The 27,604-nt window shown below is 39.4% G+C and overlaps 2 protein-coding genes across 4 annotated transcripts in view; both read right to left on the minus strand.

Annotated features, from left to right (window-relative positions):
• The window catches only part of mtmr12 (myotubularin related protein 12), a 28,238-nt gene extending 27,454 nt beyond the window's left edge, over window positions 1-784 (minus strand). For both annotated transcript variants that reach the window (XM_053481332.1, XM_053481331.1), the window contains exon 1: window positions 655-784. In XM_053481332.1, the coding sequence (XP_053337307.1) occupies window positions 655-723 (69 nt within the window). In that variant the 5' untranslated portion in view covers window positions 724-784. The remainder of the gene's footprint in view (window positions 1-654) is intronic.
• A 3,151-nt stretch (window positions 785-3,935) lies between these two features.
• Window positions 3,936-27,151, minus strand: zfr (zinc finger RNA binding protein). 2 transcript variants are annotated; one of them, XM_053481135.1, is made up of 19 exons: window positions 27,083-27,151; window positions 26,772-26,856; window positions 20,786-21,068; window positions 20,169-20,544; window positions 19,790-20,031; window positions 18,986-19,183; window positions 15,457-15,769; window positions 15,157-15,350; window positions 14,939-15,058; window positions 14,268-14,413; window positions 14,024-14,147; window positions 12,869-13,071; window positions 12,628-12,778; window positions 12,286-12,427; window positions 9,728-9,825; window positions 8,808-8,903; window positions 8,581-8,692; window positions 5,954-6,051; window positions 3,936-5,790 (listed from the first exon to the last, which is right to left on the minus strand). In XM_053481135.1, exons 1-19 carry the CDS (start codon window positions 27,117-27,119, stop codon window positions 5,608-5,610), a joined length of 3,201 nt encoding a protein of 1,066 aa, XP_053337110.1. In that variant the 5' UTR covers window positions 27,120-27,151; the 3' UTR covers window positions 3,936-5,607. The 2 variants fall into 2 exon arrangements, with proteins under 2 accessions (XP_053337110.1, XP_053337109.1); XM_053481134.1 differs by having other exon boundaries at window positions 13,982-14,147.
• Between the last annotated feature and the right edge of the window lie 453 nt (window positions 27,152-27,604).

Raw genomic sequence — 27,604 nt, forward strand, 5'->3', positions numbered from 1 at the left:
ACACACACACTCTTCCTCTCTCTCTCTCACACACACACACACACACACACACACTCTACCTCTCTCTCTCACACACACACACTCTTCCTCTCTCTCTCTCACACACACTCTTCCTCTCTCTCTCTCACACACACTCTTCCACTCTCTCTCTCACACACACACTTACTTCTCCACTGTCCCTCTCTCACACACACTCTTCCTCTCTTGCTCTCTCTCTCTCTCTCACACACACACACACACACACACATATATACTGACAGTATATTCCTGCACTGTCCCCCTCCCTCACACACACACACACACACACAGTGAATGAGGTGAGTGTTAGTACAGGAGTCACATGCAGTAATAACTCGCCTTTTACAACTCCAACATAAAAACTATAATAAAAACAGCAAAAAACGATGTGATAAACCTCACAGCTCAACCCGAGAGTGTGCTATAATGAATAAATAACTGAAGGATTATAGATGAGGGATTTTGCTCATGGTAATGAGTAAACACAGTAAACACTAAAGAGTAAACAGTAAAAAGTAAACATCAACACTTCCACACTGAAACCGCTCCCCGTCTCGAGCTCGGGTCAAACCCGCTGAGCAAACTGTTCGCTCAGAGCCGGAGAAACTGCCGAAAAACAACCACAGAATGTCGTACCTCTGGTGTAACGTACGACACGAATGACGGCTTGGCGCCCTTCGCTCCTCCGCTCCCCAAACTCAACATCTCGCTCGCGGGACACAGCGGGAACGGCGCGAGCTCCGACTCCTGCCTCGAGCTGCGCGAAAATCCTGCGCGTGAACGCGAACCTGTTGGACAGTAAACCACGCCCGTGCGTCAGCCAACGCCGAGGAATCCCATTTGCTCTCGGCGCTGTCAATCAAATCTCGGCTTTCATCTACTTCCTCAAAGAAGAAAGAGCCACAGAAGAAACGCGCGCACGCATTCTTTTTATTTAGACCACAACTAAAGCCTCATATTTCCCCTGGAGCTCAAACAACAGAGTGATAACACAATGTATAATATCATACTCTGGTTGGCTGGGCGATGTTAAATGCTGGATTCTGATTCTGGTCACAAGTTGATTAGATTTCTATAACAGGTCGGAAAGCAGTTTAAGCTTAATAGAATAATGCCAGGCTATACTGTATTATATTGCTGATGTTTAAAAATCATCACTTATTGCTAAACGTCTTAGCACAGTCAGCCAAAATAAAAAATAATATATATATATATATCTATATATATATAGATATATATATATTTTTTTGGCTGACTGTGTATGCATACACTCACCTAAAGGATTATTAGGAACACCTGTTCAATTTCTCATTAATGCAATTATCTAATCAACCAATCACATGGCAGTTGCTTCAATGCATTTAGGGGTGTGGTCCTGGTCAAGACAATCTCCTGAACTCCAAACTGAATGTCAGAATGGGAAAGAAAGGTGATTTAAGCAATTTTGAGCGTGGCATGGTTGTTGGTGCCAAACGGGCCCGTCTGAGTATTTCACAATCTGCTCAGTTACTGGGATTTTCACGCACAACCATTTCTAGGGTTTACAAAGAATGGTGTGAAAAGGGAAAAACATCCAGTATGCGGCAGTCCTGTGGGCGAAAATGCCTTGTTGATGCTAGAGGTCAGAGGAAAATGGGCCGACTGATTCAAGCTGATAGAAGAGCAACTTTGACTGAAATAACCACTCGTTACAACTGAGGTATGCAGCAAAACATTTGTGATGCCACAACACGCCCAACCTTGAGGCGGATGGGCTACAACAGCAGAAGACCCCACCGTATACCACTCATCTCCACTACAAATAGGAAAAAGAGGCTACAACTTGCACGAGCTCACCAAAATTGGACAGTTGAAGACTGGAAAAATGTTGTTGATTGAGCATCGTTTAAATGCCACGGGCTACCTGAGCATAGTTTCTGACCATGTCCAATCCCTTTATGACCACCATGTACCCATCCTCTGATGGCTACTTCAGCAGGATAATGCACCATGTCACAAAGAATCATTTCAAATTGGTTTCTTGAACATGACAATGAGTTCACTGTACTTAAATGGCCCCCACAGTCACCAGATCTCTACCCAATAGAGCATCTTTGGGATGTGAAGGAACGAGAGCTTCGTGCCCTGGATGTGCATCCCACAAATCTCCAACTGCAAGATGCTATCCTATCAATATGGGCCAACATTTCTAAAGAATGCTTTCAGCACCTTGTTGAATCAAATGCCACGTAGAATTAAGGCAGTTCTGAAGGCGAAAGTGGGTCAAACACTGTATTAGTATGGTGTTCCTAATAATCCTTTGGGTGAGTGTATATGTATGTATATTAGAGCTGGCTATTTTATAATTTCTTTGAACATATGTCATACTTCAACAAAGATAACCTGAGTAAATACAAAAGGCAGTCTTTAAAGTATTTTATTTATTAAGGGGAAAAAGCTGTCCAAACCTACCTGGCCCGATGTGCGGTTTAAAAAAAAAAAAAAAAGTTGCTGTTAGTCTTTCGGCTGCTCCCATGGAGGGATCATCACAGCCAACTACAGTATCTAATGTGCGCACGCACTTGGCTGGCACAAATTTTACATGGAATACCCACTGGGTGGGAATTGAACCCAGACCTTCCAAATGGCAGGTGAGAAAACTACTCACTGGGCATTGGTGGATCAGTACAAGTATTTTATTGAAGTGCTTTACGATGTAGAGAGGTTCTATTTAAGTGATTTCTTGATTTCACAGGTCTGGCAGTAATCAGATCTGAAAATAGCACGTGAAATTTAACTCAGCTTGCCAAAAACTGTGGTTAATCAGTTTATTCATGATTTAGCAGGGGGGGGGGGGTTTTGCTGTTTTATAACAACTTTATTCTTCTAGAACACTTCCGATGTTATACTACTCACTAAAACATGCTGCTTATCCAGTATAGGGGCTAAAGCCTACACCAGGAAACAAAGTTGGCACAGGTCTAACTGGGGGGCCAACCCACTGCAAGGCACAATGAAACATTATGGACAATTCGGAAATAGCAATAAATCTACAGTGCTTGTCTTCAGACTGTAAGAGAAAATCATAGGAACAAAATACTTAAGACTTAGCTTAAAACTGTTATTTTTAAACAGTTAAATTTATACAGTGGCCATAAATTTACAGCAGCTTGCTTTTTCATTGTAGAAAAACACGACATGGCCACTTCCTGTCCACTAAATTCAAAACAGGAAAGACAGTTTCTCCACATATCCTTCCTACCCCTGCAGGACACGCTTAGTTTTTACTCCCTGATGGATATCAGTACAAGGCAGGGTGTTGAAACTTGAGCAGTGGCCAAAAGTAACGAAACAAAAAAAATCCAATGTTTTAATGACCTAAAAGTTTTAAAACAATAAATAGGACAAGAATAATTAGGTTGATGCAATGGAGGGGGAAAAAAAAAAAAAAAAAAAAAGCTAGACAGTCAGTATTTTAGTATTAAGTCTTTTATTCTTCAAATCCTGCTAAATCCGGATGGGCATACGGAAAAATAGTCTGTGCCTTCCTCCTCTTCCTCAGTCCGTGTCTGCTTGATTGCTTCCTGAAAATCAAGTATAGAAATTTTTCCAAGAAAAGTTTACAAATCACTTGAGGTCATTAGTTTTAGACAATTTTATGCAGAGGCGAAACACCTCAGCTTCAAAAAGTAAAAGTCCTGCCACATATTTGTTCCGTCTGTTAACTAAACCAGCTCTTCAGACAGAGAGGTTCAAACTAAATAGTGAAATTATCGTTTTTTTTGTGCAGAGAGAACTATAAAATACGGCAAGTGTTGTCCTAATACTTTTGGCCACCATGTAGGTCTCACTTTGCACACATGTTGGTAGAAACACATTACACAAATATTAAACCCAAGAGCATTAATGGTTTAAAAAAACAAAAGCAACTAAAAACATGGATTCTGTGAAGGGTTTTATTGTCTATTGTTATGCAGTAGTACCGTGACAGCGAATGAACGTGATGGCTATTAAAAAGAAATCTACATCTGCAATTACAAACACAATCAAGTCTTTCTGCATCTTTTACCCTCAAATAGACTTTTTTTCTCTCAAACAAACAAATAGTTAAATGAAAGTGAAAAACAAGCAGCTGCTTATCTGAACACTTAAAAATAAAAGAAAATTCGAAACGTGGAACGCCACCATGCTTCCATAAAATTGTACAATTTCTCGAAGCTCTATTTGCGAGATTAGATATACGCTCATATATTAAAGATCAAACATAGCCTACACAGAGCTAGATATGATTATATGCATATGTACACGTATATTTAGGGATTACAGCACTATGAACACAAACGTTAGGCAGACTTGGGCCCCATTACAAATAAGTGATCTCTGTTCTGAGAAAAGAAGAAAAAAAAAAGAATTTATCCCCCCCCCCTGTGTGTGGAGTTCCCCCTTGTAGATCTAGAACCACTGATGAAAAGGACATGCTCGTTTGAAAATTAGGAAATGAAGTGGAGACCACTGAACGAGGATGTTATTTGTACTGTGCCCAAGTCTTGCTGTTAAAGATCAGCATTTTACAGCAATGCAACAGAAGCTTGGCAACATCAGAACAAGCTGCGCTTTACCCCACTTGCGTTATGCAGAAAACCAGGAGATAGATTTCCTACTTGACGTTACTGTCTGTGTAGCCAAAAATGTACATCACAAATGGTTAAAAAAAAAAAAAAAAAAAAGGAAAGGAAACCGGCAGAAACAAAATGTTCTATACTTGAATGCCCAGTCACCATTCATTACAACACAATGAATGGGTTAGTTTAGCTTAGGCTCTGTGGTTGTGAGGAATGTCTCCGTTCAAAACACACAAATAAAATATTTAAAAGAAAGAAAGAAAAAAGCGCACATTACACCGCTAAGCTTAAGCCATTGTCCAAGTCTTGCACTGCGATTTAAAAAACACAGCAATAACAAAATCTTTATTTTTAAACCTCAATCAAGCATCAGAATATGGCTTGATCTTGATTTCAGATTTAGTATAAATTATAATATATATAATTATAATTCCCCCTTGATTCCTGAAGGCAATTTAACACCTTACCCCAAGCCTTCTGCATGTAGTAGAACCAGTTTTCTTAGTAATGTTTTTTTTTAATTATTATTATTATTATTTCCCATAAGTCCATTTTATCTTGAAATACGTTTACCACTCCTTAGACTAGAAGAGTGTTGAGTGTACAAATGTCGACGGCTGTAGTCAGCGCAAATAAAATCTTTTAACATACATCATTTCAGTAACAAAATTAAGAGCACAAATTATAAACCATCCAGTTACAGGATTTGTTTTTAAATCAACAAAACTGTGTTGAGTTAAATGTTTTAGTAAATAATGCTGCGCTGTTTAAGTTAAGCTCAACATCAATGGAGCTGCTATCGCAGGTCATGGAGGGGCAACTAGAAGCAAACAAAGCTGTTAAAGATGCTCATCAAGGGGCTTCTTCTAAGCCATAAAATTTTTTGAGCAGCAGCAATGAGCATGCACAGAGATCTAGTAAATCAGCTTTCGTATCACTGTAATAGACAAATTTTGAACAAGGTACAAGTGGAGCCTGCGATGCTTGCTTAGAAGCCGTCAAAGTCCTTCTTGTCCTTCTTCCCCTCGCCCTCGAAGCCATCTGTGCCGTCACTGTTGTCACGCCTTCTCTTGCGATTGTTCCTCACGTTGAAGCGGGGGTTTAACTGAGGTAAGGGGTCCATGCCTAGAACCTTATGGATCTGACGGAACGCCAAGAGTCGCAGGGCAAACTATCGTAAAAGAGCAAAATGTGAATTATGATTCTCAGCCTGACGAGATGACAACATAAGGATTAGAGAGTTCTTTACGTAAAAGGGTTTGATCTATGTATTCATGGTAATTCAATAATTTGTCGGTTTTGTAATTATCGATTATAAATTAGACATGGCTTACCTGTGCACTGGATGTTATGTCCTCTCTCTGCTGCTCCTCCATGGTACCCAGGGTGTCGGTCGGATTTTTCTCACACGGGTCCATCAACCCTGGGCCACCTGCATTAAAAGCATTAGGCTTATTAAAGTGGGATGTAGTCATCTTTAAGGACACCAAGGGACAGTCAGGACATTTACACCTGTCAGTCTGACTAATAAATAAAACTTTAGGACTAGAACCCCGGATAATGTGGCTGGGGTAGGGCTAAAACTACTCAAGTAACTCGATTACAAAAAATGATCGAGGCAAAATCTTCTGCCTCAAAGCTTCTTTTAATTAATTTTAAAAACTTGCATTGTGTTTTGCACAATTATTTGTTGACCGCGCGCTTTTGGTAAAGTGTGCTTTCGGATGCAAGCCGCCAGTAAACACCAACGAAGCCGTGTTTACGTCACACAAAAACCGGAAGGAGACGCAAACAGTTGAGGGAGTGTTCTGGTGTGGGCTGCAAAATATAACGGAGGGATAAAATTATCAGCGAGCCAAGAGAAAACAATAGAAATGGTCAGTAAAGGCTTATGTTATGCCTGAACTGTAGATTTTGAAACTTTTAGCACCACACCCTAGTGTTTTTGTATAATTATTTATTTTAATGTGTGCCTTTGTTTTTTTTTTTTTATCCTTAGTCATTTGAAAGTCATTTAGTTTTTGCATCTGAGAAAAGGCTTTAAAATAGGAATGTATGGCACTGTAATGCACTTAATTTCTCAGTCAACTTTAATACCCCTAATCTCACCTACGCAGTTTCGCGCAGAGGCCGGAAGTACAGTTCATCATAATTCACCGCGAGTTTTGTCGTTGCAATTACGTTTCCATCTTTCAACGCAAAAAATGTAACATGTTTAAGCCACTCTAAAAACATATTTAAAAATGTTAAATTTTTTGCTGGTCCCCGCAGAAGCTTGCAGACCTTGCAGAATTTCACTGAACATCGGCGGACAATCGTGGCGGCATCTCACCACGAGTCAAACTGCATAGGTGAGAGGAGTACAAGGTATTTCTTGAATTGTAAATATTGACAATGTTTATTTTTGCTAAAATGATGCAACAATAAATAAAAAGATTTATTGTAAAAATAAATGATTTATACGTTTTATCCGATTACTCGATAACAAATATTTGATAGCACCAGCCCTAGCTGGGAGTCAACCTTCTTTTGCATTTATTACTTCATTCAGATACAAATCCTAATTTTGTAAACGTGTAACAGAAGAGGCCGACAAGGACAATACGTTGGTGTTGTCTACTTTCTCAAAAAAAAAAAAAAAAGAAAAGTGATACGCTCATGATCCCTTTTTTTTTTTTAAATAAAAAACACTAGCACTGCATATTTTGTACGTTGTCCATGATTTCAACACATGCTACCAGTTTACCACTACTTGCGGGTGTCAAGTGTGTGTGACGCAATAGGTCAACCAGGGAAACAATACTAACAAGTAGGGATGCACCAATACCGATATCAGCCTCGATACCACATTTTCTAAAGCACTCGTTAAAAGTCCCCCGATACCAGCGACCGATACCACGGTTTAGGAAATGTCCATGTTTGAGCGGCGTGTAAGGGGTTAATCACAGGCGCAAGTGCCCGCCCCCAGGCCCCGGCTCAGAGCGGGAAGAGGGCGAGGTGAGATGTCAGCTGTGTGGAACTATTTCAAAGTAAATGAAGACAAAAAAGGCGAACTGCAAATTGTGCTCAGCAAAATTGCCCAGAGGAGGCTCAAAGGGTAGCGCATTTTACACGAGTAATTTAAATTAAGCACCTAAAATCCCAACACGACAACGAGTACAAAGAGTTTACAGATCTGTTCTATTCAATTTTTCACTATTCTTCTTAAAACAGAAAGGAAAAAAAAAAAAAAGTTGCCATATGCGGGTTTTAAAAAGGTACTTACTGAGATCACTAGCAATTTATTAGACTAGATTTATTACTGTTTTTGAACCATCAAGCTTCTAAACAGACAACCATCACCACACTCTGAGCTTAGGCCAATACTCAGAATATGGTGTAGATCACTACCACTAAGCATTTAATATGCTGATCCGAGTAGCAAGAAAAGCACATTACAACCACGCCAGATTATACTGACAAATGTGTGTCAATTTGGAGACTTGCATTAAATGTTGGATCAAGAACACCAAAATTATTTGTTATAGAACAAGCAATTAAAATTAGCAAGAAGCCGACTGCTGCCAAAAACTCCATTACATACAGAATGACTTCTAGAATTACAGCAATGTCTTGCTAAATTTTTACACTAGTTCCTTCTCAGAGGTGAGTCTTTTGCAGAAAACAGAAATAACTTAATAAAATGTCCCCCCCTTAAGGTTTTTCCTCTTTACATTGAGTATAAGTTTATATGTTTAAAAAAAAAGGGGGGGGGGGGTTAAATGGAAGTAACTGGTACTAGCAGGATTAAATAAAATACACACATTAAAATAATTAAAAAAAAACAAAACAAACTGGCAATAATATCCAAAACACCTGAACGTGAACTGAGGATTAGTTTGGGATAAGTAACAAACACCCTTTGTATAAAAGGTTTACAGTAAATAGACATGCATCATGCTTGTTTTAAAGTCAGTCTTACCAGGGAGCAGAATGCCAGAGGCAATACATTCACAGACTCGCCTCAGCGCATCACCAGGGCTCATGGGTCCAGACGCACTGCTGATTGCCTTCTCCACGAGCAGTTCCATGGCCTTAGATAGGAACAAAAACTAATTACACAACACTTGGTTTTCCAGAACCTTCTAGGATTCCTTAATCTATTTCGGATATCCTAAAGCCCAGTATGGGTATCCTTTTCCTACTCACCCAGCTTGGAAAAGCAGACCAGGTGGGTACTCTCTGACAAAGGTCACGCAGGATACGAATAACAATCACGCAGGACTGGAGTCCATTTGCCCTAGCCTTAAGTGCAATAAAGTCAGGTTAAGTGAGTCAACAGTGCATTTACAACAGAGGGCAGATGTGACATGGTGCGTCTCAGTAAGAGGTCCAACACTACTGTTTACAATGGAAGCTTTTACTTCGTGTAAACAAGTCTTTAGCCAATGCTTTTAAATAAGCTGCCATTCCCAGCAGTATTTTACCTCATCGTTAGTACAAGAGTTCAAAGTTTGCAAGATGCACTCGGGATTCCTTCCTTGGCCATCTTGTAAACTCTGACCTCAGAGTTCCAAATACTTCACAATCAAAACTCTCATTTACAAAAAAAGATCAGTTTGAAAGAGTAGCAGAGGAAATGAAACAGTCAAGGAAATCTGCTTTACTTTGCCTGTGTGTGCTTGCATGATCGCAACATCACAGTAAACTAATCAGATATTCCTTTCCTCTCAATCCCCAAAAGAAAAACAAAAATAAATAAATCACAAAGAACAAACAGTCAACATGAAAGCTCTTATCGGTGATACTTTTATGCAAAGGTATTCTGCAGCCTTATGGAATTTTTTTTTTTTTGGTAATCTAATTATTCAAGTATCGCTAAAATATACATTTTTAATCTACTGTATGCAAGGATGCTTAAAAACAAACAAACAAACAAAAAAAAACTTAAAACACTGTTATTGTTCCAGTTATTTAAATATAGTTACTGATAGCATCCTTGTATTACTTTTAATTTGTCAGCGTTAAAAAGGTCAATAACCAAAAATCAAAAGACTAAAAGCAAATGAGTACATAAAAAGAATACATCTCATAAGGCTACAAGAAGAAAGAAAAATGATGTTCCGAACCTGGAACCACTTAGCGTGGCGTAGGGCAGCCAGAGCGTCAAGGCATTTTTGCCTGTCCAAGACGTCCGCTGGGTCTTTCACCATACCCGAGGTTACATCTAAAAATGGATCGAATTGTCAAACGGTGGTGAGGAACGGGTGTTTGACCAGGTCACAGAGAGACTGCCAAGAACACATTGCCACACATACCAAATTGTTCCCCTAACTATAATTCCACTTATTGTGATAACTTGTCAAATGAGGTTTGATCATCATGTGTTAAATGTGAACCAACATCTTTAGAACAGATCAGCTTTACTAGAAGTTAGGCAAAACACTGGACCAGGAAATTGTGCTGACAAACAGAGAATGGACGGCTGATGATGCCAGGAAAGAGAAAAGCCTTGCATCGAAAATACAGGATTGGTTGGAACCACTGTGTGAAGTGATCTTATTGGTTACCAAATTAACTATAAAACACCAAACATATTGTAGGACCGTGTCCATATTAAATGTATGGGTTTGTGGTGTTCCACTACAGGTGAGGCTCTTGAGGGGCATAGTAATAAATTTCCTCCGACTAGTGCCAAAGCAATAGTGCAGCACTGAGCATTTGTTTTGGCATAAATATTAGCAATCAAGCAGTTCTGTTACACCAGACAACATTCCTCTTCCATGTGTTAAATTATTTTATCCTTTATATTGCATATAGTTTACTTGAAATGGATCCCATTCTGTAGCTTGCTCAATCTTAATACATATAGTAATGAATAACCAAAAATAAATATCATTAAGATCAAAGTATTTACAAATATATACAACTTAAGTTAACTTTAGAAGCCTGACACTCTGGGGGAAAAAAAAAATAAATCAATTTGGGGAAAAAATAAAATTAGGGGGGGATTTTTTTTTTTTTTACTCTAAAAGTACAAAGTGATGTGGGACCACACTATGGCTTTGTATTTGTCATTTATGAGCATGGTACAGAAAAAGGAAATCTAGGAGAATGCAGAACGCTTTTACATGATGTGTGCTTGGTGTGACCTACTACAGTGGCAATAGTAGGTGTGGCAAAGTGTTTGAGAGGGTTTGGGAAGGGACCTTGGTCAAAAATCCTTCCGGAGCTGGTAGACGTAGCCTCAGATGGGAAACAAGTTACTCAGAATGCAAGGAGGCTTTGGCCTGGACTTGTAAAAGCTTTGGATACATGACGGCAGCAATGCGTGCTGGAAAGAAAACACGAAGCTCCCAGCGAGAGGGGTTAGGACATCACTGCATGCATACCTGCCTTGACTGGGTTTGGAAAACCCCCATAGGTCACTGCAGACCAAAGGCTATAAAAAAAAAAGCCAGGTCCAACCAAAGATTCCTTCTAACAAAGCCTTCCTCCCAAAAGCTTACTGATACTCCCCTAAGGACCCAAAACAGGAATGGTGACATCAGAATAAAGAATTGGGGCCTGCATTTAAAAGAATTTTAGCCACATTCCATTATTAAAAACACAATACAACAATGACAAAAGAAACAAATAAAAGTAGTTAGAGATTTGGAACTTAAGACCGTAGGTTTTTCTGTGAACCATAATTAATAAGATGTCCTAAAAACCAATCATTCATTCCTCATGCAGTGGATTGATTCACTCAGGGGAGCACTTTCATTTTGGAATAAGGGTCTTAAGAAAGGTGAATCGTCTGACCACCAATCAAAAGATTTGTTTCCTGTGGGGACATTACACACTTTCCCACGGCTTACAGCTAGTTTACCGGTTCCTATATTAATTCTGTTCATTTGGTGAATCCCTAGGCTTTAAAATTAAACATTTAACTAGATACAGTCGAGAATCCCCTGGAACACAGGAAACAAAAATGAATCTTACTCAGGACTAACTAGACTTACACAATGCAAAACACTTATCATGCTTGTTTTGGAGAGAGCTTCGAGAGCACTGAAGGTGTTACAGAGAGAGCCCTGAGCAACACTGCTGGCAAGTCGATCAACAAGATAAGTAAAACCTGGTAGTGGTGAACTTGGGTTTGACAAAAAGCCAAAAAAAAATACAGTCAAATAATACCTGAACCAAATCAGAAAGAATGCTCAAACAGTTCAAATATCATTTAAGGAAAATCAGGAATTCATTCAGAGCTTTAGTTACTATAAAATTGCCTTCAAAATATATTTCAAACATACAAGTTTACAAATAACCTCTCAGTCAGAGACCTCAGAACAGAAAAACATTAATATAAAAATATGAACTTAACCAAGAATGAATTTAACCAAGGTGGCTTAATTTTAAAAGCTTTTGAAGGCATAGCATTTGAACAGCATTTTTCTAAATTTTCTTTTCTATTAAATGACACTGACTGAGCTCAAGCACGTACCAGGTTTTACACTTCATACAAATCGTCACAATCTTTACGGGACAGCAAAAGTTGCTTACTTCCTCGGGGTGATTAAACTTATTAAATAAATAAATAAGACCATCCTCTCTGTGCCAGCAGATAGGCTCTTTGGGGTGTCAAATCAACGAATCAAATTAATTTGATAGGTGGCCAAGGTAAGGAAGTAACATCTTTCCCAACCTCCATCCCGGGCGTTCTCTTCTCTGATGACGGGCGAGGTCAGCGTTATCGTGACCTGCATCTTGGGCTCAGCACAGGAAGTCAAGATGATAGCAGCTTCTTGTACAGAGCCTTTCACCTCGTACTTCTCTGGTGTGACAATCTAAGAAACACATGGGTAAGGGGATGATATTGATGTGGAATAACAGAAAACTGGGAAACTAAACACCTTACAATAGAAAGCTGAAATCATGAAGCGTGTTTACAAGTACAAAAATGGTATAGAGCAGTGATTAACAACTTAACATCTTTCATCAAAGCACAATGCCGTAAACATAAACCAATGCCATTTTGTCAACATACTGCGAGTTGTTTAGGGAGATGCTCTACGATGCGCGACAACAGACTCTTGGTGGGTTTCTCAGAGCAGAGAAGAACAAGGTTGACGTTCTTATCTCCACGCAGGAGTAGTCCTTTGGCCAGGACACCAACTCTCATCACTCCCTTCAGCGCTCTAACATTTTATTCAAGCAAAAAATTGTCACTCGACTGAGCCTACAAGATTTAAAAAAAAGTAATTAATTATAAACAAGTGTCAGCTTACCTGTCTTTGGGAGGCTCTTTCTTCTCTTTATCCTCTTCTTTGCCCTTGTCTTGGTCGGTGATTATGTCAGAGACGAGCTTGAGGGCACGCTCAGTGATGGACACAATCTTCTGAATGGCTTGGAGCTCCTCTTCAGAGGGGTAAATAGCAGCATGCTTTGTCATCACGTAACGATCATCGGAAGAATCAGGGCGGCGTGGGGGCTGAAACCAAAACAGGTAAGTCACTACAACGCAAAGAAGAAAGGTTCTGAATGGAATGACCTTTCTGGTTCAAATCCACAAAGTTTTTCCTCTACAGTTATACACAATATAATTACAATTATACAAAAAGTTAGTTCTGATCGGAAAAGAGGCATTCCACAAGTGCTGATGGTGAGGATAACTGCACTAGAACAGTTGAATATATGCATCACCCCATGTCACCCCAGATGTTCCAACAACTGTTAATTAACCTTTCTACAGCATGGACAAGAGACCATAAGTACAGCCCGCAGTACTGGAAAAGCGGGAAGAGCAGCTGCCTACAACCCACATTCAAAACCAGTCAATGAAGTACTTTCAACCGGAAAAACATCTGCTTATGACACGCTTCTTAATACTCCGTTTGTCCCATTAGTAATTGCTTCAAAGTCATTCTGAATTGTAGTTGAACTGTCCCGATTTCGTTTCAGTTACATAGCTAGCTAGCTTCCAACGCATGTCAAGCATCCTTGTGTCACATCACAGCTGTGCTATTTCAGCACAACGGCACTCTTCTTCGTCTTATCGCTTAATTATAACGTAACTACTGAGCAATGATGCAGAAGTAAACACGTTCAAATACAGTGTAACCCTTAATTATACATACTAAAATTAACAGCCATCATAATTGCATAAATTATACTAATTAGGAATAAACAAAAACTTATTAGCAAATTGGGTAATTTGTCCTCGCAAATTTAAAGAGACCGTTGTAAATCTAACTTTAAATGTCAAGCTACGTACACAACAAAAGATGATACAAATGGATTGCAGATGTACACCCTCTCGAAATGCTGAACCAACCGGCCTAGTTATTTCATTCCATCTTAATATGTTAATGGAAAGCACTTCGGGTTGGTGAAAGACTAACCACAGGGCCTTGCGGCTGTGGGATGGGCATTCCAGGTCTCACCCCAAGCAGCCCAGGAGGTCCAGGTGGACCTTGAGGATAGCCGCCATCGGGCATCCTACGCCTCTCCTCCCAGTGGTGCTGCTCTTCCTCGATACGTCGCCAATACATGTCCTCCTCATAGCGCCTGCAAAAAAAAATTTTTTTTTTTTTTTTTTTTTAAAAGCAAAAGCATAGGACACAACTGAAATCTGCTGGAAAAAAAAATCATCATGCATCAGTTATGCATATTAAAGTTTCTCTGAACCTCATCTCCATCCTCCACCGCTCCTCTTCTTCACGTCTTCGCCAGTACTCTTCCTTTTGCATTTGTTTCCTCATTTTCTCTTCTTGAATCTTTCGGGCTCGGATGCTGGGCTTTACTTCCACTTGGAGGTCTGGGTTCACTTTTTTCTACAGTGAAAAAAAAAGATCCAAGTTTGTTTTTTTTTTTACCCAAAATTCAAAGGAAATGCTAAAGGTTTAGAGCCATATTAAAAAAAAAAAAACTCAAAAAACAGCTATTATACCACAAAAATGAATTATCAACTTCCCTGTGACGAAAAACAAAAGAACATTTTGAACTCTGCCTGTTAATACAAATAGATGCGGTAAACAAGCATCAAGTAACTGTCTTATTGAAAACATACTTTTCAAAATTAGTTAATGAATTCACTTTGATTTCGTGGCTCACCAACCGTACAAGATAATGGTAACACTGGCTGACCAATCAGAATTGAGAATTCAGCAAAGTGATATCATGGGGAAGTGAAACCATAATATTTTACTGAAGTATAAAGCGACTACGCTGCTTTAGATGATGTTCAGACACTTTATAATTTCATTAAGTCTAGACATAGATTTACATCATCAAGCACCAAATTATAGCCATGTTAACTAAAGAACCTGTACAGCAAATAAAGTGAATTATACACCCACCTTATATTGCAAACGATGTCTCCTTCCTTTAAGATGCATTTCCTTCGCGTTGGGATCATTAAAACTACATTCGCACAGCTTACAGTGAAAACGGATGACTTTTCCTTCGTCATTTCGCACCTGTAAGAGAAGCCAGAAGTCTCTTATTATGCATTCAGGACAAATTGGGCATTGTTGAAATATTTCCAAAACACACTCAGGAAGCTTCTCAACTGTACCTCTTCCACATAGTCATGGCCAACGGGCTGGACGTCACTCTGCAAGGCTGCCAGAGCTGACTGAGGTGACAAAGGGTCAGGGGTTTCAGGTTTAACTTCCTGTGACGGGGCAACTAAAGACGTCTGTACAGGTTTGGCTGCCTCAACTTTTGACTCATCCATCTTGACGCCTGTGGTCTGTAATTTGTTACCTCCTGCAGGAAGAAAAAAATAAATAAAAGCACTAAAAACTTCAGCCAAGCTATTGCTAAACGAACACTGGGGCAAAGCCAAGTACTATATATGCAAAACAGCAAGTACCGACGAAGTTTATCTTGGGGGTGTTGACTTTTTTGATCGCTGTTGCGGTTGAGGAAATGCTGCTAGGAGCAGGAGTCTTGCCCTGCATAGAGGACACACTGTTGTTTACCATGCCAAGGGGTTTCAGGTAGGAGGAACTCGAGCCGGTGGAAGAAGCAGCGTTCATGGCAGTTGCAGTGCTGCTGGTGGAACTGCTGATGGCAGCACTGGCTGTTTTACTTGGAGCTGACGTGGTGGACGTGGATGACTGCGTCACTACGCTCGGCTCTGTGGAAGGAATGGGTTTTCCAAGTTTGGTGTGTAGTTTTACAACCTACCAGTGGAAAAAGAAAAGAGGAAAAAAAAACAAACAAAAAAAAACTTACTATGCAAATCAAGTAGTACGACTGAATTTCATCATCAATTTTATCAGCATGTATATAATATACAAAAAGAACATCGCTGTTAAAGATGGGAATGAAACAATTATTAAAACGCTTAAGTGTGTGAAAAATGAAGCAGAAAGTTGCTTCATGTTCAAACTGCAGAAATCTTCCTCTCAGTCAAGTTTGCTTGGCGTTACAAAATTTCAACCCCTGGATTCCCCCTACTCCCATATTACTGTGGATACTCCTGGGATTTTAATCACATTATAAAAAAATAAAAAATAAAATAAAAAATAATCACTGGAATGTACAATTTTGTTTACAAAAAAAGGGGAATAAATAATGTTGAAATGTTCTGAAAAGTTCATAAATTAAAGTCAAGAATTCAAATAGAGTAAGGAAGACCCTAAGTGACCTCTAATGAACATCCTGGGTGTCTGGGTATCACATGGAAAAACTAACCAATTTTAAAAAGCTTTTTTTTTGCTACTGAGAACAAGTTTCATCCTATTAAAAAAAATCTAACAATTAGCCAATTAGCATTTCGACTGCATTTCTTGAACAAAATTACGAAAAATCTGACATGTTACATAGGACTGTTAAACTGAAATTGTCAAGGAAAAATGCCATGTGACGTCTTCCAAAATGTGTTCCATGTGGACTATTTGGTCTGTTATATAGCTCCCAAAAGGCAAGTTGGAATTTTGCCAAACACACACACAAAAAAAAAAATAAAACTACATCTTGTGGGTTTTCTGTTGTGTTCCGAGTCATCCAGTTAAGGTTTTGGTAGAGGCATACAGATTTCAGAGATTCTTAATACGTCAAAAACATTTCACAGTTTCCCCAGAGGTGTCAAATATACTTGCGGTAGTAATCAGCGAAAGGGTATTACCTGCCAGTACGAAAGTGGACTACTACATACAAAACAAGTTCATATGATCTTTAAAACAAGGTTTAGTTTAATTGATGTTTCTATTAATTTCACATTTCAGTGAGCCAACCTAAAAACACCTCAGCTATCTTATCTATATGTGAAGAGTAAGTAAGTAAAATAAATTAAGGATTAAACACTCTCGTGTATAAAGATGGCACTGTGTTGGAGCATGTAGCCCTTAATACGCAAAGCATTTTAACATTTATTTTTTTTTCATTACTACATATTAATATACATACATTGTCCAATATAGTCAACGTTAGAAATATCCTTTATTTTCAGCACAATCTAGGCGATGATTACAATGATTAAATTTTAACCAGCTGCACAGAACGTAAAAAAAAAAATAATAAAGAATTAGCATAGACTCATAAGATCACATGTTTTATGGGCATTTTAGGTGACCAAATAGTAATAGTAATAATTATTAGTCCTACATTTTTGTAACGTTGTTTCCACATTCCGGTAGCAGTAAAATTTAGGTGGGGGGGGGGGGGGTTCCCCTCTTGAATCGAACCAACTCTGGTTGACAGGGGGAGCACTTTTACACATATTGCCCCCAAGTGGCACAGTGGTAAAGTAAATGAAACAGGTTTTTTTTTTCCCCCCCCGATCAAATCGCACAGACGTAATTCATTTCCTTTTTGCATCCGGAAGTTCTTTATACTGGATTTTGTACAAATCAAAAATAAGTCTGAAATGTTCATATTCTGTGTTAATACAGGAAGAGAATTAAACTAGTTGATTAAACATGCAGTATTTAAGGTCATGGCCTCAAAGATTGTGGGAAAGTAAATCAAGTTTAAATTTGGAACATGATGCATGAGTGAACTTTACCACATCAAAACTTCCTTCTCTTTAGCACCAAGCGCACCACAAATTCAGTCCAAATATCGCAAATAAAGGCTTAATATTTTGTAGGGCTGAATGATTCCTCAAGTAAATCGAGTAATTTGATTATAAAAAAATGACAAAGACAAAATCTTCTGCCTCAAAGCTTCGTTTAATAAATTTTTTAAAACCTGCGTTATGTTTTGCGCAATTATTTGTTGACAGCGCGCTTTTGACACTTCCAGATGCAAGCCCCAGTAAACAGACGAAGAAGAAGCGCTTACGTCACCCACAAAGCGGAAGGAGATGCAAACAGTTAGCTGTGCATTGATTTGATGGAGTGCTCTGTTGCGGGCTACAAAAAAAATGGAAGGGAGCGATAATATCAGCAAGCCAAGAGATGAATAAACACGCAAGAGAAAATGACAGAAATTGTCAGTAAAGCCTTATGTTACGCCTGAGATGTAGATTTCGAAACCTTTAGTACTGAAAGTTTAGTTGCACACCTTAGTGTTTTTGTATAATTATTTTAATGTGTGCCTTAGTTTTTTTGATTCTTAAAGTCATTTGAAAAACCTTTGTTGTTTTTGCATCCGAGAAAAGGCTTTAGAATAAGAATGTATGAAACTGTAATGCACTTAATTCATCCCAGTCAACTTTAATACACCTAATCTCACCTACGCATTAAAGCGCGGTGGCCGGAAGTACCATGCATTAAGATTCACCGCGAGTTTTGGCGCTGCGATTACGTGTATGTTTAAGTTAAATTTTTTTGGCGGACCTTGCAGAACGTCGGTGGGCAGTCGCGGTGCCCAAAACCGCATCTCACTGCAAGTCAAACCGCATAGGTGAGACATGGGTATAAGCTATTTCTTGTATTATGAGTAATGACAATGTTAATTTTTAATAAAATGCTGTATGCATTTAAAAAAAAAATCTTAAAGAAAAACCAATTAATTTGTTTCTCCTTATATATTTTTTTTACATTGCTGTTTAATTAAGCAAAACTACATTTTATTCGATTAATTAATCGATAAAATTTTTGGTAGAATGCTCAATTACTAAACTATTCGCTTGCTACAGCCCTAATATTTTGTGCCTTGTGTGATATCCACACTAAGTGTGGGCGTGAACATTCAAATATTTAAATAATACCTTGAAAAATGTGAAGCGATATTGATCCTGAAACAGCTGTACTGATTTGACATGCAAATTTTTCGAGCGGAAGGTTCAGTTTCATTAAACGTCTTTCAACACGCACAGTCATTACAAGTACACTTCCTATTGTTTCACAAGTTTATTTAAAGAAAAAGTTACATAAACCTTAAGTGACTTAAGCCCCTGCCATTTGATGGAGTTGATGTGAGATCAGTGCTTTTAAAGAGGATTCATTTACCTTCTGATGTTTAGCTCCGCGGATGTGGGCAGCATAGGCGTCCGCCCCAGTGCAGGCAACATCGCAAAGCTCACAGCGAAGCTGGTTTTGTGTGCTGCGGGCCGAACTACTGCCACTGCTGCTGCTGCTGCTCTGAGAGACCTTCAGAGCTGCCTCCTTCTTCTTGTGTTTCTGACCCTCAAGATGCTCCTTGTAGGTCTACAATAATGCAGAAGCAGGATTTGTACACTTAATTTATGCATTTCCCTCTTCAAAATAATGCTGGGGTATTGTCATTTCAAATGTTTCAGTGATTACGTGTGTGAGCAAATATTTGAAAAATAAAATAAATGATTATCAGAAAGTTGACAGATTTAAAAAGATGTTTAATAAAAGGCAAGTCTCATCTGAAATTAAATGATAATTGAATATGAATGTGACTCTTTACTTAAAAAGTAAAATATTTAATAAGCAATATTTAAAAAAATATATACTTTTCCCTCATTCCTGACTATTTGTAACAGCTTTGCGCCAAGCAGACTCCATAAAATGTGTACCTTTGATATTTAAGCTGGACAAATCAAATTATTGAACAGTTTATTACTCTTTATAGAGTAAAAAGATACACTTTTCCAAACATTCGGGTGCCCAAATTGTCCTCCAGTTGTGGAATGTCTCGTTCACGGTTCTCTTTTAGAGAATGGACATGCACTCATTCACTTCTACACTGAAGAAAGCTCTGGCCTAAGGTAAGGGGGATATCATAACCTAGACATTAGATTTCAGATATGGGCTTTGAAGCAAGGGTGAAGACAGACAACATACCTGTGGTCCAGCACAGCTAATCTTACACACATCGCAGTAGTGTATTTGTGGTGGTTTTGGGGGCTGTTTGGGTTTGAGCGTTTTGTTCTGGAAGGGGGTTTTCTTGGTGAACGTGTTTCCAGTCCAGGCAGCAGTGGCTGCAGCGGCAGCGACGGCTTGCTTCTGCTGCTGCTGCTGCTGTTGCTGGTAGTAAGAGGATGCTGCAGAGTACACAGCTGCCTCATAACCTGAATATGATGTCCCTGGAAAACAATTTAAGACAGCAAAAGGTGTTAGAAATGGTATGGGAACATTATGCTACCTTTAAATAATTTATAATAAACTGGTCCAAAAGTTGTGCGTTTAAGGTGGGAAGCTCATAGAAAATTGGGCTTTTTACCTGAATATGTAACAGCGTTGGTGCTGTATGTAGGACTCTGTGAGTAAGACGGGACCACAGAGGCTGCAGCAGCTGCTGCGGCTGCCACTGGTTGCACAGCGGAGGACACTGGGTAGATGGAGAAGGTGGAGGTGGCCGGACTCTGTGTGGCAGGCTTAATGGCTGTAACCTGGCGAGTCTGCTGGGTCTGGGTGTATGGTGTAGCGCCCTGGCTGTATCCCGTTTTGGGGGCTGTTTGGTAGTACGTCTCAGCCACTGTGGGCTGTGGTTGGGCAGCTGCTGCCGCTACAGCTGCTGTAGCTGTGGGTTGCTGGTAGTATTGTTTGCTGTCATAGGCTACAGCTGGAGCTGAGGAACGGACATAAGAATACGTGTCCTGCCAGAAAAAAAGAAAATTGTTACAGACGCAAGGGTTATTCAGGCGCTTAAAAGAAACAGTACGAGATCTCTTGCTCAGAGGAGTTGTTAAAATAGTTTTCTATAAAACCGTACTCAAAGCCTAACTCCTTGTATAGAATTTGCAAGTATTTAAATCTGTCTGGAAATAAACATTAATTAAAAATATATATATATATATATCACACACACACACTTCTACTCTGCTTAAACCACTTTACCTGGTAGTTCTGTGAGGTGACTGGTGGAGGTGGTGGGGGCACTTCAGGCTGGCGCTGGGCATAGCCATAATCTGTGGTAGCATGAGCAGGCTGGTATCCCCCGTAAGCTGCAGCAGTGGCTGCCGCTGCAACAGCGACGGGCGCAGGCCTGGCTACAGCAACGGTGGCAGCCGTGGGGGCGTAAGCTGCAGCTACGGTGTGAGCAGCCACTGGCGCCTGATGCACGGTATAGCTGGCCACCGTGGTAGGATGAGTGTAGGCTACTCCAGCGGTCGGCTGCTGACTATAAAGCAACAGAGGCAAAAATCAAATGACCAATACTCTAAGTTCAGAGCCGATTGATCTTTACCAATCATAGCAGTAAACTTTATTTCTAAACTATATGTAATAAACTCATGAGATGGCAAATCATGTTAAAGGCTATAAAATAGAGTTGACTCCAATACTGTAAACCAGAGAAATGAAGGCATATTTATATTCAAGAAAACTACATAAATTGTAGAGATAAATTAGCATTATTTACCGCGATTAAGCTTGAGAGTTCCAAGACCTTGCCAGTATTTAGTAGAGATTTGCGGCTTGAAGATTAATAACTTATTCTTGTGTGGCGAGTCACGCAAAATAATTAAATAAAATAATAATCATTTACGTGACCAAAATTGGCAGGCAAAGCAAACCCATTTAAACAGATCTCTTTAGGGATCATCAATGGCATAGAACACAAGTTCTAAAATCCTCGCTTTTTAAAAGATTACTGCATATCTTACAAAAGGATTATTATTATTATATTAAAGATTCATTAATTAAGTGTTTTTTTTTGGTGAAATGTTTTAAAGATGCATTTACAGTCTGGAATGTAATGTACCAAACTAATTACTGTGTGGTTTGTGTCAAAAGATACCAGAGTAACTGTTTACACTGATGGTTGCAACAGGAATGAAGATGGAGTAATTTAAGATAAAGGGCAAAAGTATGTGTGTGGCTCTACACTCAGGGCTCCAGACAAAACAATCTTTATGAGCCTTTGGCGATAAAAAAAAATAAAAAATTGGAACCCTATAAACCCCTTTCATAACAAATGATTAAAACTTGAGCCATTGGGAAAATAAATTCTCAATGATTACTGAACACCAAGTCCAGCTGGGATAACAAATCTTTGTATCAATGGCATCTGATTTAGAGGATGCAGGGTCTGGGGCGGAGAGGGAAAAATAGCCAAATAGCTTTTTTCAGCCATTTAAGGTGTAAAGGGGAAAGAAAAAAAAAAAAAAAAAAAAAAAGAGGGAAGCTGGGTAAAGTTGCTAAGACAACACACAAACATTGTGCATCATAATAACCAGAAGAATATTCAATTATTTGTCACATGTACTTTACAGCACAGTGTAATGTCTTCTTCGCATATCCCAATTAGGAAACTCGGGTCAAAGCGCAGGGTCAGCGAGCTTACAACTTGGCGATGCTGGGGCTCGAACCCCCCACCTTCCGATCAGTAACCCACAGCCTTAACCGACTGAGCCACCATTGCCCAAGCCAGCAACACATGCCGCCATACACAGAGGGAGCAGCTCGTGTGAAGCAACCACACTTAAAAATGTGAATCAAAAAAAAAAAAATTATATTAAAAAAAAAAAAAAAAAAAAAAAAACTGTTTGAGAAACTCATTCATCTTGAACCAGACAAAATGTAAAATTATATACATTTGTACTTGGCTCATTCATCATAAGAAAGTTAAGAAAGTTCTGAAGTAAAATACACATTTTAATTTTGTGTTTATTTTTCGAGAAACATCCCACTATAAATTCAACTTAAAAACAAAAACCCCACTTAAACAGCACGTATAGAGCAGGGCTGCTGTGCTTAGGCGCTTGCCTTTTTGCCCACCTAAAACAAAAATATTACTATTGTTCAGTTTGGATTGCCCCTTTTCTGCTGCTCTTTTAACAAAAGTAAAATCCCCTAATATTATTATTTTAAATTGTTTATGTATGCTTTGGTGTACAAAAACATTCTATACAACTGCGTGCTTCTAACATAGACAACAGATTGAGAAATTAAGGAAGGAACACATGGGTGTAGTGATCAGATTTCTACATAGATTTACTCTACATGGCCAAAAGCACAAGATATTTACATTTATTTAAGTGGTTTGCATCGGAGGTGGTGAAATGACAGATACACAATGCAAAATCTCCAGCAGGAGGCAGAGCCCTTTCTTACAGACCCCCCCAAAGTTATAGTCTTCCAATTAACATTTCAGGACTCAGACACAGCCTCAGTGTTCAAGTCTAGCATAAAAACCTATTTATTCAGTCAATCATTTTTGTGAATACATTCGCCTTGGGTAAAGGAGCACATCTGGGGGACTCATTGACGCAGAGTATTATAGTAAACTGGTATGTTTGGATGCAGTCTTCCCCACTCTCAGTGATCATATTTTATACCCCTACTCACTTATATTTTAAGATATGCATTTATGAAATAAAAGTTAACGCCTACAGGAATAGGGCTTTAGAGTTATGACTGAACTCTTCCATGGTTTAAGTATTTAAAATTGCTAACCCCCCCCAATTAATATCAAATTGTGATTGCAATACAAATCAGTGCTCATGCATCATGATCTCGAATCAGGTGGTTTCTTATGATTCCCATCCTTAGGAGTTGGTTGTTCCACCCCCTTCTTTGGCCCGATACCAGATGCAGTTGTACTTGGCATGGTGTACACACTATGGGCAGAGGTATCTCGGAGTCAGACAGTGCGTTACTGGCCTTTAACTGCTTCACTTGACAGACGCAAAAACTCACATTTTACTTTCACTACAGTAATCGCGTTTACACATTTGGCATGATTGATTTGTACCAAGGCCAGGGACAATTTATTCCTTCCGTGACCGAGTACGATGAATCATTTTGAAGACCAATTTTTCCCATTGACTCTGGCTCGGTTTCTAAGCGCATAAGGATTTTGTTCTCACTGATCAAAATTAACCAGACTTTTGGATCAAGTGTTCTCTGAAATGTTTTCGGTCCATAATGTAAAAAATGCTCATCACATAAATTTATATTAATTTTCAAATGAGTAACCAAAATCCCTACCCTAACACACGTGTGTGTGTGTGATATACACACCACACACCACACACACACACACACACACATATACACACACACCATTACTCTAAATAATTAAAAAGTAAACTGCAATGTTTTATGGGCTCAACAGGCAGCAATGATTTCTAGTACGAACAGTGCTCACCTATGGGATCAAACACTATCTTCGGATATCCCAGAAATTCAGTGATTGTGTGAATCTCGTGTGGTTTGCAGTTACACTACATAAGCAATTATTTTATAGTAAGAAGAAAAGGTTACGACAGCCTCTGTGTAATCAATGCCTGTGTAAGGAAAATCCGCACTCATGCATTGATACACATATGCAGTATTAAAGTTTAGAATAATGCCTCCTTAATACAGTTTGTGTAATGCCTCCTTAATACAGTTTGTGCCACGAAGTGTCTAAAACTCATTCTTCTGCTAAAACAACAAGCAAAAAACTGATATGTCTAGCCCACCAATATGACCTTGCTGGTAGCACTTTTTCCACACCACACTACCTGGCAGACAAACATATGCTGTTTCTATAACAAACAAATACACAGTTAAATATGACTACAGCTACAAAATCTGATTTGCCCTACTGTGTGAACAAGGTCTGGACATTTCTGAAGTAGAGAAGAACACAAATAATTTTCTAATAACAATGTCAGAAATTTTGATTTTGTAGTCAGTGTGACAACACATGAACTGCAGTGTTTCTTCACACAGGATATTTGGACAGGCTGTATATTGAATGCCGCCCAAGTACGTTTGCCCACCCTCTTTAAAATTCTGTCCTGGAGAATGATGCCATCCACGATTTATTGACTAGCACCACTGCTCCTGTACCCGTTTATTCTGCTACCGCGAGAGTGGTGTACTGAGAGGCAGTAAATGCAGCAGACACCTGCTGCTGTAAAGAGAGAGAATAATGGTGTACTGACAGTCACACATGCTCTGCAGAGAGTTTCACACTGAACAGGCTCTTTAAAAAAATGGTTTGCAGTTACATTGTAATTACACAACAGAAGCATACACTACATTATTTGCTAAATCCTGCAATTGTATAGCAAGCTTACGACAGAGCCTCTGTATAACCAAAGGCACAACACGAAGCCGTGCAGGCAACAGCATTGGTCCATTTGTGGGCAACATCCACAATGGCAAAAACGGCTACTGAAACCCTGGAGAGCATCTACAGCAACGGTGCATGCAACAGGCAGAAGTAAGGGCTGCCGAAACAGAGCGGTAGTAAGTTGACGGCACACTCCGTTCGCAGGCAACATGGACAAATCTATGGGCGGAGTTGCAGGTAACCTCTAGATAATTTGATTTGGTCAGGGAATCTGAAAACTATCAAAAAAACAATGATATTATGAATGAACCTGTGCCATTTCTTTTCCTGCGAGGCCGTTTTTTTTTTTGTGGCTCAGTCATGTTTGTAGAGAGGTTGTGTGTAGAAAGAAGGGAGAGTTACTAGGTTGGATGCCGGAAATCTGAAATTAACCAAAGTAATTAAATAAATCAAAATAAATAGTGGGGGGAAAAAAAAAAAAAAAAAAAAAAAAAAAAAAAGAGTGGTAACGCTTTTCAGAAGAATCAAGGTTATTACAAAATCAAAGAGGAACTAAATCTGGAGTTAGATGCTCTTGTTAAAAATATGGATTTGATGTTACAGTGCAGATTAAGTTTGGGTTACAGAATTTAGCACATATTTTACATATACACTAAGTATATATCCATTCTTTACACCTCTTAGAGCTGCTGTTACACAAACCCAAACCCATTCTTACCAACCTTAGACCTTACCAGCATTGTGAATCTTAAAAGCACTTTAAATCAGTCAGCTTTCTTTGACATAAAAAACGAAGCCCAATGAGTCTACTTCCATTGCGCTGGTGTAGAACTACATTTATATGCACTCTTGTGATTAACACCCATTAGAACAGCTGTTACAGAAACCTGACCGTTCTTACCAACTAAGACCTCACCAGCACTGTGGATTTTAACACCACTTTCAATCAGCTTTCCTCGACATAAAAAAAAAAGCGCCTAATGAGTCTAAAGCTATATCTTGTCGGTGTATAAATACACCAAGCAGGAGACATCAGAGACACACCGCAGTACTGCAGCTGCTCGTTATATCCTGCAACAAGACCGACTGACATTCAGTGAGTCCTTGAAAAAAAAAAAAAGCCCGGTAAGAAGACTCATGCCAAAATAGAAACCGGTATACTTTTAGGGTAACCAAGCTCTTTCACCAAGGTCTGTAAAATCCTAAAACAAACACCCAGGCGTGCACATTTAAGAAGAAAAAAAAAAAAAAAAAAGGAGAAGGGGAGCTCCGAGATAAATGGTGCAGGATGACAGATAGCTACATCAACAGGCCTGATCCTGAACCCACACACACACTCGCACATAACACACATCTAACACTTATACACCACCTCCAGGATGACCACATGCTGTAATCAGGGCTGATTTTAAATAATTGATTAGAAACTTTAGTCAAGAATTGGAAGAAAAGGTCATGTTTCAGTTAACAATACAACGCGCATAGAGCTCTCGCGCATAGAGCTCACGCGCAGGAATCGTTATGCAGTAGATCCGGGTATCTGTAAAAGCCGTTTGCTAATAACTGACTGGTTTTCAAAAAATAACGAACCTATTACTATTTAATTTAACGCTTCCTATAAAGGAGCGTATAATAGAAATGTAGTTAGTGCGCATATAGGAGCTGCGCGTGTGTGTGAGCGCATAAACCCCTACACCGCCCTTCCCCCACCACCGAACAATGCCAATGGAAATAACGTAAAACCTCACACACCGAGGGCACGCGCATGCTGATTTTACACGCGTATATGTAGTAAAAACACACAGCTCGGTGTCTTACCTGTACTGCGCAGCAGCTCCGTGGGTAAATCCAAAATAATTGCCGCCGGTAGCCATTTTGGCATCTTCACCTAGCCGGCCGGGCACTGCAACACAGAGCAACGCGTTAGCTTACTTAGCACACAGCCGAGTGCTGCTTAGCTTAGCAACCACACAAACACCGCATTATCGCTCGCGCTAAAGATAGCAAGCAACACATAACGTCTTAATTAGCCCAAACACATTCAACACACACTAATAACATCCCCTTACTCCCCCGCGTCCGTCTACAGCCCCGAAGTACCGGGCTCTCATCATTATTTTCCCCCTTACCATAGGTGAAGGAGACCAGTGGACATATGGGAATCATTGGCTTCCACTTCTCTGACGAGCTCCAACTGCCAACGCCGCTGGCTTTATATGAGTGTGTCGTAACCGGATGCAGAATCTGTTATACGCGCAGAGGAACTCTGGGAAATATAGTTCTGTCAGATGACACGCGATTTCACTCACTCGCTTATTCACTCCCTATCCCAAGAGACTTAGGAGGCGAGGAAGGGTAGCATAGGTAATCCGTCTCACACACACACATTCATTAGAACGGCAATTAGCCTCATCTGCGTGTCAACTGGAAGAAACACAACAAATCCATAGGAAACCCACCAAGCAAAGGGAAAAACATTCAAACCCTATGCAAACAGACCCAAGGCACGAATCGAACCCAGACCCCAATGATGCAAGGCATCATTGCTAATGACTAAGCCACCATGCCACCCTAGCAATTTCACTTTTAGAAAAATTGTTCGTACAAGGTATATGTCTTAGTATCTCAGTTATGTGGCTTAGAACTGTGAT

Source organism: Clarias gariepinus, chromosome 21 (genome assembly GCF_024256425.1).
Source record: "Clarias gariepinus isolate MV-2021 ecotype Netherlands chromosome 21, CGAR_prim_01v2, whole genome shotgun sequence".
Classification (NCBI taxonomy): Eukaryota; Metazoa; Chordata; class Actinopteri; order Siluriformes; family Clariidae; genus Clarias; species Clarias gariepinus.

Coding starts and splice junctions, on each gene's coding strand:
- zfr (XM_053481134.1), bottom strand. CDS start 27,119: ATGATTCCCATATGTCCACTGGTCTCCTTCACCTATG. Junction 20,032..20,168: donor CAACGCTGTTACATATTCAG/GTAAAAAGCCCA, acceptor ATTGTTTTCCAG/GGACATCATATTCAGGTTAT. Junction 6,052..8,580: donor CTCTGGCATTCTGCTCCCTG/GTAAGACTGACT, acceptor CTTTTAATGCAG/GTGGCCCAGGGTTGATGGAC.